The sequence below is a fragment of the Synchiropus splendidus genome, chromosome 1, assembly GCF_027744825.2.
Source record: "Synchiropus splendidus isolate RoL2022-P1 chromosome 1, RoL_Sspl_1.0, whole genome shotgun sequence".
NCBI classification, from domain to species: Eukaryota; Metazoa; Chordata; class Actinopteri; order Syngnathiformes; family Callionymidae; genus Synchiropus; species Synchiropus splendidus.
In genome coordinates this window covers 27,025,479-27,043,003 of record NC_071334.1, presented here as the reverse complement: position 1 = coordinate 27,043,003, position 17,525 = coordinate 27,025,479, and the positions used below count along the sequence as shown (strand labels likewise).

The 17,525-nt window shown below is 42.1% G+C and overlaps 1 protein-coding gene across 3 annotated transcripts; it reads right to left on the bottom strand.

Moving 5' to 3' along the window:
- Positions 1–2,291: 2,291 nt before the first annotated feature.
- myoz1b (myozenin 1b) lies at positions 2,292–16,180 on the bottom strand. 3 transcript variants are annotated; one of them, XM_053879233.1, is made up of 6 exons: positions 16,065–16,180; positions 9,373–9,459; positions 5,740–5,906; positions 5,599–5,668; positions 5,339–5,525; positions 2,292–2,750 (listed from the first exon to the last, which is right to left on the bottom strand). In XM_053879233.1, exons 2-6 carry the CDS (start codon positions 9,455–9,457, stop codon positions 2,519–2,521), a joined length of 741 nt encoding a protein of 246 aa, XP_053735208.1. In that variant the 5' UTR covers positions 9,458–9,459; positions 16,065–16,180; the 3' UTR covers positions 2,292–2,518. The 3 variants fall into 3 exon arrangements, with proteins under 3 accessions (XP_053735208.1, XP_053735200.1, XP_053735216.1); XM_053879225.1 differs by lacking the exon at positions 16,065–16,180 and adding an exon at positions 14,355–14,454; XM_053879241.1 differs by lacking the exon at positions 16,065–16,180 and having other exon boundaries at positions 5,599–5,665; positions 9,373–11,236.
- Positions 16,181–17,525: the final 1,345 nt, after the last annotated feature.

Genomic DNA, 17,525 nt, shown 5'->3' with positions numbered 1-17,525 from the left:
CGCCCACTGGGCAAGAAGTGGAAATGGCACGACTAAGAGGATAACGTCATCACTGGTTTGACAAGAAAAGGTCACATGGTGAGAGAGTGCCTTTGCTCATACATAAAGGTCATTTATTTATTTATGTATTTATTTTAAACACATACATCATTTGAGCTTAAGCCTGACTGATATGATGTGGATATTACAAGTAATGACTCAGAAACTGATCTTATAAATGCAGCAGAGAAAAAGAAATATCCACTTGTGTATCACACACACACACCACTGTGTGCGTGTGTCACTAAACATCTCACAACAGAGACCTCCACACACTCACCCCTAACACGCAACAGAAAACTTGCTCACCCATGTCCAATGAACCGCATACTTTTTCCTTCACACCGAGCCCAAAACACACACACCAACACCTGCCGTATAACCACAAAACACACACCTAGAAATGAACACAAAAGATGTGCAATACATGCTTGTGACATGTTATCTAAATGTTATTGGTAATGCAGAAACCACCCGCACCACCACACACACAGATGGTCACACAAATACACACAAAATTCAGTTGCTACATTAGTCTATATTTACCTGTGTTTGTGTGTATTATTTGTACCCTTGATTCAGCACCAGGAGCACAATCATGCCTCGACAAACAGCCCTCTTAAATAAACTGTCTTGTGGCGTATGACGGACTGTCTGTGTGCAGCTGAGTGTGGGAGCTGCTGACTGCAGCAGTAGAGGACCACTGTAACTGCTCCTATTGGAAAACTGCCAGGAGCAATTAAAGTCACAGCTTCACTATTCATCTGCTTTTAACCATAGCGGCATTGCAAGAGACAGCAGTGGGAGTAAATAAGCAGTGAATGTTCAAACTCAACTTTTACAGTACTCTTACTTAGTTGAGCTGGATAACATGGGACAGGATTAGGGATGTTTGATTTTAGCTTGATTTTGAGACATGAACCGGCCAAATAAACGTTAGTACAGGAGTCAGGAAGACCATCCAGGAAGGTGCATGTGCTCTCAGGTATTGTATTTTGAAAAAAGGTGCCACAGCAATGAGACAGGAAGGGTGTCTGTGTGCTGAATAAGTGGCAATGTGTGTTTTCCCAATGTTCTGATATATGTATTTTGTTCCGTAAAAGAAAACTGGAAAACTTTCTGAGATGTCATAGTGAATATGTCAAGACTATTTTCAGCTTGAAGGTGGTAGAACATGGTTTCGATATGGTTGGGGTGATTATCTCATTGTGACTTGGTATGGCTTAATGTTTCTATCAATATCAGATGTGTCAAATTGTTTATCTTTTTCTGTCCCTATCCCGAGGGACTTATACATTCCATGTGACTCATGTGTCCTGTTAGTTGGGGTGACCACCATCTTAAAACAGTGAAACAAGGTGAACCTTCCCATTTCTGCAACTACAAGTAACATCTGACTTACAACCGGGATCGGTTCCAACCAACCGGTCGTAAGTCAGATTGGACCTAAGTCAAATGCCATTCAAAATAGTCGACGCGAGGGTTATAGGTACTGTACTACTGTAGTGGTAGATGGCTGTGTGAGAGTGAGATGCTGGGATACTGTGCTGCCGTAACTGTCGTACGCGATGCCGGCCTGCTACATGCCAGACATTGAATAAAAAAAAAATTAAGCATCTGCTGGCCGTGGTCCTAAGTACAGGTTAGGCAGGTTGTAAGTCGGATGTTACTTGTACATGATGGAGTGGAGTCTCTACCTGTGTTAAACCTGTGATGCCCACTTCGATCAGCCATAGGGAGCGCCACACACTTTCTTCAGGCCAGAGAAGATGTCAGCTGTTGACCTCATGCCAAAGTATTCAGTGTTCTTTTCTCTTCACAATGATTGTATAGATTCGACTGCATAATTCAGTAGGACATGGTACACCGGGTTCCCACTCCTGAGGAGAAACCTTTCAGTGATCATGAAACTGTGAACCTCCTGAAAACCTCATAGTCAGTTAGTTTGGTCACCCCTACTGACCCAGTCCCTGGTGTCCAAATCCAACCTCATCTTAACTGTCCAGAATGTGGACGTGCTAGTGCTGTTGTTGGAGCTTCATCATACATCCCACCCTACGAGAGGGACAGCTGTTATATTCTTTCCTAATGCTAAATATTTCTTGGTCGTCATGGTAACAACACAATAGTTGAAGCTCTGCCTTTTAATTTGTGCTAATGACAAACCCACACAAGTAGCATTTGTAAATGGAAACTTTATTGCATAAATACATGGTGAAGAGTGCACTGTGCATCTACACAAATTGGTTGCTTGTCGGCACATCAGATGCAAAATGTCGTGTGACGCAGTTGAGGAAGAATAGCACCAGATGATGTGCTTTGTCCTTCTCCATCATATTTCCAGCCTTTTTTCTCATGCAATTGAAATACATTCAGACACATTTCCAGGCCAGCAGCCCTAACAAGGTGGTCGCTTGAATATATGTGTTTTTGTACGTTCCACTGCAGGTTGTGCTCTTCGATACGACTGCATGCATGCTCAGAGATCATCGGTCTCTCCGTCGAAAGGGATGTCTATGTCCATATGGATGTTTGAGTTCTCCTCGCTGCAGACCCAGCCAATGGGCGTGCGGTTGAATGAGGGCCGTGAGCGGATATCGGCCTGCAGGGAGGGCAGCGGCTCCGGCTCCTCGGTGGTGGTGTTGATCTCTGGCAGCTCAAAGGTCAGTACCTTGGACCCTTTCTCAAAGCCACCAAATGGCAGCGCTGTCCTGAGAAGTCAAGGTAGGAAAGAGTGTGAATAACATTGGGTTTCAAGCTATAACAAAAAGAACTGGTGTTCCTAGGAGTTTCTTATGGACGAAGTAGTTCACATCAAATTCAGTATCATTGTTCACCTTGATTTTTCACAGGCTAATTATAGTACTACAATATATAAGGCTTGTCTGTGTCCTCATTCACCACTGACTCACAACAGTCTGGTTTTAACCTTGAAGCACAAACATTCATCCACTTTTACGGGGATCAATTGTTGCTAATTGTCCTGAACATTTCCTCACATTTATAAACGCCACTTGCCACACCCACTAGCCTTGAGTTTGTCACATGACGTGGCGATCTTCCTCACCCAGGGTTGCCGATCCAGCTATCTGGCTGTTCGGATGCAACCAAAACCTGTATCATTCTGCTGCAAGCCACAAATATAATGACTCAAACCTGCAAAAAGTTGGCTGTGGAAAAATACCGCCCCTTGTTTGTCCAAATCTAATTTAAGAATAGACTTTGTTGTAGTGGCAGCTTGTTTGCCAATTATTGTTTGCAACATCTGCTCTTACTGGGTCTGAAATAAACACTAACGTGATTATACAGGCTGAGACCAAAGGTTCAAATAAAATTAAAATAATGACATCAGGGTGGAAGCATCTCAGTCATACATGATGGACAGATCTATTTAATTGTAAGCATTGTGTGCTCGCGCAGCTGTGTGTGCATGCCTTTGTGTCTGTGTCTGTAATTGCCGCTGAGTAAAGCAAGTCAAACGTTTCCACCGACGGAGCATCTTCATGAAACAGCAAGCTGCTGGTTGTTATAGCGATTAGGTCTCTGCGGCGTATTGTGCCTTAGCTTATTCGAGAAGAGAGCCTGTGCTCACTGTGTACACTCTGACTCCCTGCACAATAACACAATGATCAATAATGCAGAAGTATTTTAGGTCAAGAGGTCTAAACTTCCCTGCAGAGTGTGTGCAAATCCAAACATAGTTTTTCAGGTCCCGGATAGGAATTTGTCCAAACTTGAATAATTTAGTGGCGGTACTTTGACTTTCACAAGTGACTAGGGTGGGTAAAAGCTGGACTTGTGAATGTTTTGCTGTTGTTTTATTTGAAAAAAAAAGAAAAATAAAGCTGACTGCATTAAAGCCAAGCCTATACTTTCATTACTATTCTGTACGTTCTCTGAGCATCTGTCTGAATAGGAGAGTCACCTGCCTGTCATTCATGATCTTGCCCTGCATGTTGACACAGTGGATACAAATTGATATCAGGATCTTTTCTGTTGTACACCAGATGCGAACCTGCAACCTTTTGAATCAAGAACATATGCTGTAACCACTATGCTACCTCAAAATCATCTGACTATGATGCTGACATGTTTATTGGCAGCCTTGCTTTCCATACCTTAGCTTTGTCTGAATTGACACCTCTGGTTGTACCATTGGGAAAACAGCACATTATTTGACCACAGCCACCCCTTTAAGTTATACTTGGCTCTTCAGAACACTTGTGATTTGGCTCATAATGGCTCAGCCAGTGAACTAGAGATTACAATGATGGTGACCTTACTTCAAATGATTTCATTTGGCCACCTCCTCTCAAGACTTGTGACATATATTAGACCCGAAGCAGATCGAATAATCGCAACTTGTCTTGATCCTGACACTTGGTGGCTGCCGACCTGAACTCAGTTCATCATGAGTCAACTCGATTTATGATCTATGAGCTGCCCTATGAACATGAGCCCTCTGTCACTCATGACTTTAGGATATACTGGATGTTGACATGCATCCAACATGAGCCCATCTTCATCTAACCTTGCTTAAACTTGTAACACCAACCTACAGTAAACCTATCTGTGGCACATGTGGTTTCAGATGTCCAATACCTATCTGATAGCAAATCACACATAGACCTCACGTTAAAAGAAAGGACCACTGTGACTGACTCATTTAGTCACACATGATTTGATCCAGTGACTTGTACTGAGGCTAACATTCTGTGTGAATCAACTCTACCCACTGCATAGCAATGATGAATAAATGAACACTGTGGTGAAAAATCTCACAAATCTTGAAATCTTGACATGATTTTTCATTTGTGTTTTACTATGTGAGAGTAGCTTCATATTCATTTCAGTGACTTTGGCCTTTTGCCTGTGGACGCGCTGCTGTCAGTAATATTGTATTACGATTTGGCAAACAATGCATTTTTGTGTAGGCCTATGTTTACAACTTAATCATTCCTAAATGGATGAACTTTGTTTTTCAGTTGACACACTGCAGAACTTACAGACCTCATTTAAAAACACTTACTTAAAACACAGGTGACAGACTGAATGCCAACAGGGCCATGTGGGTACAGTTGTTTGGTCCAAGTGATCAGCACTTGGTTAACCTATATGCGCTTGCACAGTTGGAACAAAAGCCTCCACCATTTTGGGATTCAGTTTGTCTTAAAACAAGAAAATGCATAATAAGAGCCCTGTCAAACAGTCAATGTTGACGAAGCCAAAGGTACAACTCAAGTTTGTAAATGGCTTTCAGGCATTCAGAATGGTTTTTCTTCCAAGAGTTTGTGAGCACCTGTTGAAGCTCTTGTACTGGGGGAGGTCTGGATGCATCTGGATGGGTCCTGGCATGCTGGCCTTCATAGTGGCCGTCAGCTCTTCGTTACCCTTCATTGCTCGTTCCCATGGTGAAACATACGTGCGCACATACGCCTTCCTTCTCATCTCCTTCTCTGCTTCCTCATCAACTTCCTCCTGCACCACTGAGACATAGACAATAAGGTTGATCAGCATCACCTGAAAGCATCAGCGAGCTACAGTTCCACAGGAATCTACCTTCTTCTTTTGGCATCTCAGGCTTGGGCGGGATTGGGGGAGGGGACATGAGCAGGTTTTGGAGGTTCTGCTGGTAGACAAAGCAGTGTGATCAGCACACCCACTGGTGATGGCACCAGCTGTGTGGTGTAAAACCCTCACCATGTTCTCGTTGGTCACAATGAACTTTTCCACTCGTTGCTGCCTCATCCTGAACATTTTAGAGCCCTTGTTCTTCATCAGGGACAACTCCTCCAGCATGACGTCCTTGGGCGTCTTGATCTTTGTGCCCAGGTCCAGTTCAGAGGCCTCAGGGTCTGACTCATCATCTAAGCAGGAAAATGGCAAGACTTCCACTCACTTCCACTTTGTCCACTCACATTTAACAATTTCTCAACAGACGAATTATGAGACTGGCAGAGAACCATGAGCATGAATTCAGAAAGTGAGATACACTTTATCCTAAAGTGAATTGGTCATAACTTTACACAGTGTGGTTAGTGTTGGGGGTATTTGCCTGTGTGCAACTACAGGTTGTTGCAGTATATTCAATGGAGGAAAAAAGGTTTACAGACACCCATAAAATGTAACATATACAGTGTGAATTATCTTTGTGTTTCAAGAGATGTGGATGTATCATAGTACAGGTACAACTAACCAAACTAGACAGTTCAAAACTGAACAAAAAATACATAAACCATCACACCATGTGCACACAGTAGAGTGCATGGGATGAACATTTTCCCACCACTGTAAGAGCTATGTAATCCTGGACCCTACTGTCATTTTGCCATGAACTTTTAATTCATTGTTCAAGCTTAAAATTATACTATATACCTTTATTAAGATCAAATGCATTTTGACGTCATGTGATTCTGCTGATCATGCATTATAAAGGATATCTTTTGGCAAAGCATTTCTCTTTTTATTAGCCTGCATCAAAGTTTCCATGATTCTGCATGGTTCAATGGCTGATTTTGAAGATGGGAGCATCTGAAGTTTCTAAGTGTCTGAGCAGTACATGCATCCAACCATCTCTTAATGTTGATCCACATTAAATAATTTAATTTTGGACTCATTCTACAGGATTTCTTAACATTTGCTAAACCCACTCCTCTTCCACCATGTTAAAGAAGGTTGCCATAGCAACATGATCAGTCCCATGAATACCTGTCTTGTGACTGTAATAGTCGTGTAGTATCTTAAGGAGCGAAACTTATTTCCACAGCTTGCCTGCCCCTGACATCTTTTAGCAGTCTAATAATGGTGTTTGTTGATTCACTACTGAATTTTGTCACTTATTAGAAGAGATCTTCATGGTGTGAGCAAACCTACTTAGCAGAACAGCCACATATTTCAACAAAACGAGCTTAAGTAGGCCAATGAAATTAAACGCATGAGCCACTGGGAGGTCTTTCTCTAGCACCATTAGGGGAGGGAAATCCGTCTCGCACTCCCTGTGCTGCTCCTCTTTTGTATGATGGAGAGATCTGATGGATTTTACTGCTCCGCAAGGGATCCTCATAAAACACACTTCTCATCCACGTACACTCTGATATCAATCATATCACCTGGAGTCCAGCCATAAACCCACATACACACACCACACACACACACACGCAGACTTGCTACAGCAAAACTATAAAACAGGGAGTTGGCATTGCAATACAGCAGAGAGCTGTTAGCAGGAGCCCGTAAATCAGACTTGTGCAAGTGGAGTGTGTGCTAAGAAATTGAGTATGAATATGTGTGTGTGTGCGACAGAGAGGGGGCGAGAGAAATTGCGGCTGCAGTGGAGAGTCAACTCCCCCCATGGGGATATTGATTAGAGTGTTAATTCAGAGTGCTGTGGAACTGGGCCTGGATGCTGAGTGGGATGGAATCAGACAGAGCGACAGAAGCAGACGACAGAAAGAAAGACAGCGCACTGGCGGACTGATGGAGGATGAGTGATAGATGAGTGGGCATTAACTGGAGCGAAATAAGGGATTAACAGCGTAAGCTCCTGAGTGAAGGAAAACAAACAGTACAGTTGTGACATCAGGCAATGTTTGCATATAAATAGTCATCTTAAAATATATAGGACCAGGTCCTTTTTTACTGAAATACCTTTAAAATTGTTTGAGGAAGAGGGCTTACGTTTAAGCAGGGGGATTAGAGGACACTTACTGACAATCCCAAATACTGCTTATCTCAACAAATCTACTTTTAATATGAAATGCATCTCAAGAGGCTTCGACCAAAACAAACACCAATTAGACTAAAGATATATTTGGAGGTAGTAAGATTCCTCTCTTTGGACCCTGGTCTGACTTCTGGCTCAACAATAACCGCAGCATAAGCACCATAGCTGCACCTTCGTTCCTCTAGCTTCTGCCACTTTGCCCTTCACAATAATGCTGAGTCATATAATGAGAACACATCTGTAAATTACATGAATATGTGTTTGCTAATTTCCCTGCGGAATATAAATAAAGTGTATTTTATTGTCTCAACAGCTGACTAAGGCTTAATGCTATTGTTGTGGAAATATCCATTAAAATTCACATGAGAGGTCTCCTGAGTTTGAACAAAGTCCAACAACACTGTGAGAGATTTAACAGATGGACGCTGAGCAGGTTTTGGCAAAGCATGAACTACGACAGTTGCTGAAATCTCTGATGCACAGGAAGTGTAGCTGAACCAACAATTTAAAATAGACAGTGAAAAAACTGTTACAGAAGAAGGGAGGGGTCTTTTTTCCCTGGATTTAGGGTGTTAAACAATAAATGAGTGGTGGTTGAAGGAACATGTGCCGCTGCTGATGCTGACAGATTTGCGGCTGTTCTGTCATCTGATAATGACCCACAAATCCCTCCAGGAGATTCCACAAGTGTGTTATGATATTGTGTTACTGTTTTTTAGCAAGAGCTTGAGCGAACCATCCTGACTAATTGTGCAGTCAAATAAAATCATTTGTATCTCTTTTGACTGCCTCTACTGGCTTCCACGGATCCTAAAAGGTTCAGAGGCCGAAGCATAGAGGATATTTGCCTCAAGGACTGTGAAGACAAAGGAAATGAGAGGGGTGGAGCTCACCTCAAGAGGGACTTTTGGTCAGACCATAGTGGTTATATAGAAATGATTAGCACAGGAAATGTCACAGCCGTGGAAAAAAACAATTGGATTCACCTCAACTGAGTATGTCATGAATTGGTTAAAAGTACATTCTGATAAAGACATCCTCAAATGAAGGTAAAACTTGGAAATGACAACCAGGCAACTCACTTAAAACTCCCAAGCTTAAGTGGCAGTTAAAAGAATTTGTCAAATAGCAAACTCAAATTGCTCTTGGTCATTAGCTGGAAATGAAACCTTAGATACTGACAGCAATCTGCTACACATTACCTGAACTGAATGCAGAGGATTATACGTTCTGCAGAGATGGTGATCACATGCTCTCGCCCACGCCAGGGTCGTGGCTGGCTTTTCTCAACCTGAACCCCAGACTTGAGGTGCTTCAGTGAGGCAGGGTGCGTGACCTCTACTGACACTGACTCTTGAAGAGTTGAACTTTTGTTAGTCCTCAGATAAAATAAGATGTTCCACTAGTTGTTTGGCGAATTCCAAATTAGGAAGAGATGAGTTACTTGGCTGCTCACTGTTTTTCTTAAATTTTACATGAAAACACGAACATTAAAAATGCCAGTGACTTTCGTCAGTATTGATCTCATTATTCTGTCGTTCCAATAAGATTTTTATTTTGCTTTTATAAATGCCGTGCCGTGTGAGTATTAAACACAGTGGTGTGCTCACCGTTCTGGCTGATGTTGGACAGGTCAGTGATGATCTTGTTGGCCTTCTTCCTCTTATTGGAGGGAGCAGCATTAGTCAGCGGCATGACTAAAACACAAAGGAATCAACTTGAATTATTCCATAGAATTTGTTCTTGCAATGAATCTAAAATAGTCCTTAAAAGTCATTCTTATTTCCCATTAGCCACCTTGAGAAACTATATTTTTATGGCATCATCTATACTTTCTGATGAGGCATCTGCATCATAAAATTACTCAAATTAAAACACACAGAACATTTTCCTGAGGAAATAACGTGGGTTCATGTTTAGTGCGGTATGATGAGGAGACACTTTGCAATATCTAACAGGATAAGAAATCTGACAGTCCTGTATGAGCCAAGACATCTATTTCTAATTATGAAATTAACCATTGTAGTCAAAACTGCGAAGTCCTGCAGTAGGTTTTTACAAAAGTTTCACTAGTCAACACACTTGTTCCTCTCACAAGGCTTCATCAGAATCAGAATCAGAATCAAATTTATTGCCATGGTCAGTGGGGACCCCACTAACTAGGAGTGTTTTGGAATAACGTTCAGTCAAAAAGTAAATAAATAAAATAAAATAAAATAAAATAAAATAACAACAAAGCTGTTCACGAATTCAACAGTCTGACGGCCGAGGGGAAGAAGCTGTTCCTGTGACGGGAGGTTCTGGTCTGGATGGACCGTAGCCTTCTGCCAGAGGGAAGAGGAACAAACAGTCCATGTCCAGGGTGAGAAGGGTCGGCTCTGATCCGACCTGCACGTCTCTGGGTCCTCGAGGCATACAGGTCCTGAAGAGGTGGCAGACTGCAACCGATCACCTTCTCAGCAGAACGTATGATGCGCTGCAGTCTGCTCTTGTCCCTGGAGGTGGCGCTGTTGTACCACACAGTGATAGAGGAGGTGAGGATGGACTGGATGATGGCCGTGTAGAACTCCACCAGCAACTTTGTCGGCAGTCGTAGTTTCCTCAGCTGCCTTAGAAAGAACATTCTTTGCTGGGCCTTCCTGATGAGGGACCTAATGGTTGGCTCCCATTTGATGTCCTCAGTGATGGTAGTTCCTAGGAAGCAGGAGGAGTCTACAATAGGAATGGGTAAATTCATTCTCCATCTGAGATGAGCCCAATGATGGTGGTGTCATCCGCAAACTTGATCAGCTTCACGGACTCGTGGCTGGAGGTGCAGCAGTTAGTGTACAGAGAGAAGAGCCATGGAGAGGGAACATAGCCCTGAGGAAACCCTATGTTGAGGGTCCGAGTGTCGGAGACAGTCGTCCCCAGCCGCACACTCTGACTCCGGCTGGTCAGGAAGTGTGTCATCCATCTGCAGAGGGAGTCAGGCACGTCGAGCTGGCGAAGCTTGTCTTCAAGCAGAGCTGGGAGAATCATGTTAAAGGCAGAGCTGAAGTCTACAAACAGGATCCTGGCATAGGTTCCTGGGCAGTCAGATGCTCCAGAACGAAATGAAGGGCCTGGTTCACTGTATCGTTCACAGATCTGTTGGCTCTGTAGGCAAACTGCAATGAGTCCAGGTGAGAAGCAGTGATCGATTTCAGGTGAGAGAGAACCAGGCACTCAAAGGACTTCATGACCACAGACGTCAGTGCCACCGGTCTGTAATCATTCAGTCCTGTGATCCTGGCCTTCTTGGGAACAGGAATGATAGTGGAGGACTTAAAGCAGGCAGGAACATGACAGGACACCAAGGAAGCATTGAAGATGTCCGTGAACACTGGAGCCAGCTCAGCAGCACAGTGCTTCAGGATGGCAGGGGAAACTCTGTCCGGACCCGCAGCCCTCCGAAGGTTCAGCTTCCTGAACCGAGTGACCACGTCCTGCTCCATGATGTCAAGAGAAAGAGGAAGAGGGGGGTGGCTCATCAAAAGTGACTGTGATCGACTTTGCTGTCTCAGTGACATCGTTCGTCTTAGTTGTGTCACTAAGAGACTGCATAGTCCTTTGTTGTGAAGTGGAACATGGGGCTGGAGAGACCACAGAGGTGTTGGTGCAAAAAGGTTGCTCAAAGCCACAGTAGAAGTTGTACAGAAATTATGCAGTCGAGATTCCCACATTTGGGGAATTCGCAGGGGTCAGCACAACCCAAAGTGCAATGGCTGAGCCTCGCCCTGGGCGAACTTCATTTCAATTCTCAATGGCAACGGCAGCGAAATTAGCCTTCCATTGAGGAAGATTTTCGTTGTGAAAATAATTTACTATTGCATTTATGAGATGACGCTTTCGATTGGTAGTTTGGAGCTACAGTATACTCAGACATTCTGGTAAGACAACATTTTACAAGCAAAACACTAAAACACGTCTTAACAAAGCTTGAAAGTGACTCCCTAATGAGTGATGAGTATGAAACAGCAAAAATAAAAAAAGGTCACATTTGTTTTCGGTCTGCCATGTCTGCCCCACTGACTGCTTTTGTATTAAAAGTGCATTAACTGACACAGCATGAGAGCTTGAATTTACTCACTGTCTTTTTAACCATTGCACCAGACTCAAGACCAAACCCAGCCTGCCTACTGCCTAAAAACAATGTCCACCCACAGCAGTTCGATCTTATCACTCTAGAATTAATCCAAATTAACTTGGATTAATTCTAGAGTGATAAGAATTAATCCAAATTGTCCAAATTGATGCAGATAAATGGCACTTAGATTGACTATGGAAAAGTAGAAGAATGACTGTGCTTTAAGAAGAAACCCACACTTCCTCCTGTGTTATGAGGCAGTGGTGAGAAAGTTTGACGCCCTTCAGCGAAAGACATAAAAACTTTCTGCTTTGTGTCACAGCAAAATCTGCCTTCTTACTAACAGACCAGATTGTTTTAAGAACGCACATGTGAGTGAGCCCATTTTACTTTACATAGAATGGGGTGGAATGGAGAACAGGTCAGCGCTTTCACGAGGAGTGTTGATCCAATACTCTACCTATCATTTTCACTGATGTGTTCTTTATCAGCCATGTCCAGGTGGAAATGAAGAGCAGCGTGTGTGCACCAGTGGCCCACAGGTGGCCTAACCTATTTTGTCCTCACAAGCAAACAAGTTTGTATTTAGAGCTTTGACTTTTGGAGGTTTCTCATCGACATAATGCTTTCCCCAGCCTCGCACCCTAAACCGAGGACTCAGGACTCCTCTCTGAACTTAAACCCAATTATGATGACCTAGTTATTTTGAAGTTTTCATCCTCAAACTGAGAATTTGTCTTTTTATGTGTGGCAAAAAGTAGGGTTTTTTTCCAAGAATTGGTGTAAATAAACACATGCATGCACACACACACACACACAGTCATGTTTTTGAGGTTTTGCAGACATTAAATTGACATAATGTTTTCCCCAGCCTCTCACCCTAAACCTGACCATCCATGATCTTGTTGTTTTGAGGTTTTCATCCTCAAATTGAGGCTTAACCTTGTGGAGTCTGGCAAAAGGGCCCACCTAGATATGCTTAAACTTCTAAAAATGATTCGGTCACTGGCTCAAATGCCGTGAACCATTTCTTAAAATACAAAAAAGACAAAAATATCAGATGTTTGGTCTGTCAAGTGTCCAGCTGAGAGGGTGACGGAATTAGCAGCGAGACAGTGACTGACAGAGAAATGTGAGCCAACAAATGTCTTAAATGTATTTATAGTATGTGCGGATGACTGCATATGTGCTTCCTATTAGACTAAAATCCAGTCAGCTCAAATCTTGCTGGGTTTCCAGATTAACTTAGAGACACTTAATGTAACTTACATCCCCCTAATGACCGTGATTCCCACAGGCTGCAAGTGCTGTAGGGTGGAGTTAGGGGGGACATCTGCCTCATGCACAGGTTGAAAGCAATTATGTAATTTGGGAGGCAAGTCCCAGTTGCTGCTGGAGGTTCTGCCAACAGGGAGACAGTTAATGTGATTGCTTTTTATCCGCTGTAATTGAGGCTCATTTCAGCTATTTCAGCAGTCTACACCGACCGCCTGAGAGTGATGTGATTTAAAACTGGACGATACAGATGTTTTTGGAGGTTCTGCTAGCCCCACCGGGACCTGGGTCCTGTTTCTGCCTCTCTGAGTCTTAAGGACTGCTCACCCACCATCACCCCACCCATCATCAGCCTGTTTTAGCTCCCAGATAAATCTCCTGGGGACAGCTGAAGAGAAAAGGCATCAGTCAGCACATTCCTAAAACACACATCCATCCATCCGCTCACAGCACACCACGAAAAGCTCTGCTTTGGCAAGGTACATTCACAGTTCCTACAAATCTGATTCCTCGCCACTGATTTTTTTTTTTTTAATCTAATTTCCCAAATTTGTTTAAAACACCGCAAATGACCTTGTCACTGACTAAGGAAAATATACAAAAAATATGCCAGTAAAATTACACAAATAATGGAAACATTGAGAACGTGAGGTGAAAGGGACAATGCTAACAATCGCACTTGTTGTGTCTTTAACACAAAAACATGGAGGTGGACATTGAAATCCTTGACCTTTGGCTATGTGAGCAGCAGCTGCCCCCCCAAAGCACTGTCTTGTGTCATCTCACTCCTCAACTTATGACGTTTAAATCACGTCCCTCACATTTCCAAACCAACCGTAAGATTGACTTGTGATCAAAAGCTTTTTTTTCCCTATTCATAATTAATATAATTCATAATTGAAAATTCATAATTACTTTTTTTGAAAATAATAATGGGCAAAATTAGTGACTGAGGTTGCAAATTGCTTTTTTTTCCCGAAATTACTACTAAACCTTTTGTTACCTGTCCAGGAAGAAATAACATGGGCAAATATTAGACGCACTTTTGCCCTCCCATCAAGGAGCGCCCCTGACCCCAAACCCCCACCCCACCTCCCAAGCCTTGCCAAAAATATCTGCTGATAAGACAAATGCTGATATGTTCAAACCTTCAAATACATCAACTCAGTTTAGCATCACTTTCTTGTATATATGGCACACACTTCTTACCCAAGACCCAGGTATCCACAGGTCCCAGAGGGTCCCAAAGAATGTGAGAATATAGAATCCCAAGTGGATTTTTGAGTCCCACGGCTTGTGCGCCCACTGCCTCCTCTTCGGCCCCCGAGAGAGTGAAACCCTACCAGCAGGGTTTCTCCAGTGCTATAGACAAGTCCTGTAAGTTGGAGGGGGTGGGGTGAAGTGTGTTGGGTACTTGAGGGGTATGGGTGTGGCAGCTCAACTTCAGAATATGGATTAACGGATTAACACATGAAGATCTCGGTTAACTAAATTATGGTTACAATTAATCTGACATTTCGAATCCTTGTCTATATTGTACCTTTCATTCCAAAAAAAAAAAGGATGTCACTTCACTTTATTGCTATTCTATCTCCAAAAGAGAACCACAGCATTGGCTCAGTTGGATGTTCATGGAGTGATCTTGGGACAAAGTTGAATAGGTCTCATAATATTATATCAATACAAAGGCACAGTCCCTCATAGACCACTAAACCCTGGCTTTTGCCCAATGGTGGGCACCCTAGACACCAGACAATTAAAGTAGTTTAAACAACACTCTATATGACAGAAAAAAAAAAAAAAAAAAACATACCATGTTAAAATAGTTTCAGCGGTTTACACTTCTGGACTTCTGGTACCAATGATCGCATAAAGCATCCCTCACTTAGAACACTGGACAATAACAACAATGGTGATAGAGTAGGAAGTAGAGGGTTCAAACCCCCCTTGAGGTCACTTTGGATACAAGTGTAAACTAAAAGTAATCATAATGTAACCATTCCTGAAGGATGGCGATTAGAAAACATTCTTAACGTTTCATCACAAGTAAGTATAGAGCTTGACAGATATCTCAAGTTACTTATCTGATGCTACAGAGCTGTCTTTTCACCTGTATGGGCTATTTAGTTTCTACATTCCAGCTGTGAAAGAAATCTAAAGGAGAAGATGTCCTGTTTTTATGGTCAACTCCAGTCAGACATACAGGTATAAGCTTCACTGTTGAGCTATGGTGGGATCGAACGACTGCTCTACATTGACATGAAATAGTTTCTGTTTGCTCTGTATTTACTGTAATTTCAGAAGGTGGTATTGTTTTACTGATTAAAATGGCTAAAGGCCTTGAGGTGGGGGTCCACAACATGTCATTATGTCTTTTATTATATTAATGACCCTCCTAAAGGTCACTCCAACCAGTCCCATAATGCACTGCGACATGTGAAGTTTGTTGTATTTCTTTTCTTTTTTTAATTCAAGAAAGTGGCTCTTCAACAATGATTCTGTATGATCTTTCTGTCTTTTTTATTTTGCTCCTTGAGATTTTTTTTTTTTAAATCTCATCTTAATGGGGCTTTATTTGAGGCATTTCCCCACCCATGGTTATTGAATCTGACTTAGTCATACAGTTACTACCTATGAAAATAAAAATTCAAATGAAACAGATTTTTAATCACATAAAATCTGACCCTTTTGCAACTTTAAAAATATGAAACACAAGAACACCAGCATTATTTTTCATGACTGCATCACCTAAAACTCAAGCATAATTCCTGAAAATCCTCAGTAGGACGATCCTCCCTATCAGCTTTTAAGCCCTGTCTTCACCTTCCTAGCCTTTGGCAAGAGTTGAGTGATTCGTAATTTGTAATATCATATCCCCACAGAGAACAAGTAATTTCCCAAAGTTCAGAGAAGTCTGACCTTCAAAAGGTCTCCTTGGTTTGAACGACTTTGCACGACCTCTTCCAAAAACCTTGAATCACTGCAGACTGGCACAGGAATCTGTTAATATTATTTGGAATCCTTATAAATAATAGATCTTTCTTCTTATAATGTTCAACTCTCCCAACAAGACATGAAGCAATGGATGTATCAAAATAATATTTGACAACCTCCATATATTTCCTTTTTCCTGTCCTTACCTTATTACAATTCCAAAATAATTTGGTTTTTCTTTGTACTTTGTTTTATCCATCGCTTCATACACAATACAGGCACACAGTAAGATTACAAACCTTTGATGTGTGCAAAGAAATGCACTAAAAACAGTCAAACATTTGTCAAAATAATGATTAACTTCAAATAGGAAGAGAGGAAATGAGCATGGGCCTGTATCCTCTCGACACCCAGCCACATTAAATAGATGCAGTTGGAATTAGGAGTTTTAGTGCCAAAAAGTTGGATAGAAAAGGATTAAAAGCTCAGGAAAAAAAGTGGCGAAATCAACTACACACATGTGTGTCAGGAAGGAGGAGTGCAACCACAGAGGCAAACAACAAAACCTCTACATTTCTATTACACAGTGACCCATTTAGGGGAGTTTTTCTTTTGGTTGCATTTTCGGCAAGCACGGCAGCTGATCTCACCACCGGACCTGAACGGGTCTAAAGTTAGAAGCTGAAGTTGGCACCATGTGTCACCTGATCCCAGTGAGGGGTCAAAGGTTAGACCTAGTTCTGAGGCTGTGGTTAGGTTTCACAACGCCAAGGCCATCAGGAGGGCTGCTGTAAAAGCTGCTTTGAAAAAGTAGGCCAGTGTTTCTGCTCTTTCAAACAAAAACGTGTGTTTTCTGCCAAGGATCAGAAATTAAGCAGATGATCTGATGAACAAAGGTTCATTCTTGATTTGCTAGTAGACCTACAAGCATAAATGTTATGCGCTACCCACTAGTCTTTCCGTGTCCTTACTCAGCGTAGATAGAAATTGGTTTCACCTAGAGTTTGACCCACTCAGTAAATGACACCATTTTTCAAATACTGTCATGAAGTGCTGTTAATGACAATAGAAAATTCAGATAACACTGTATTGTATAAGAATATAAAATGCAAATATATTAAATTGGGTTAACAATAAGGTAAACTGCTATTCGATAGGCAAGCCAGCTATTGGTTTATCCAGGCTGAAATCTAGCTTAGGGGATTTCAGGCCCAAACCAAAATCCAGTTGCCTTATTTAAATCCTTGATGACCTGAATGAATGAGAACCTCAACAAATGTGGCAGTCTAGTTTCATAACTGCTGGTCAATGTTCAGCAAGCTGTTAAGGTATCTTTCCTTCTGTCGCTGTAAGTAGCTCACAGTCTTACTATGTACCTTCACAAACATCACACTCCCCGCCTCAACTGTCTCTTTTAACCAAAGCATATACTAGTATATTATTATT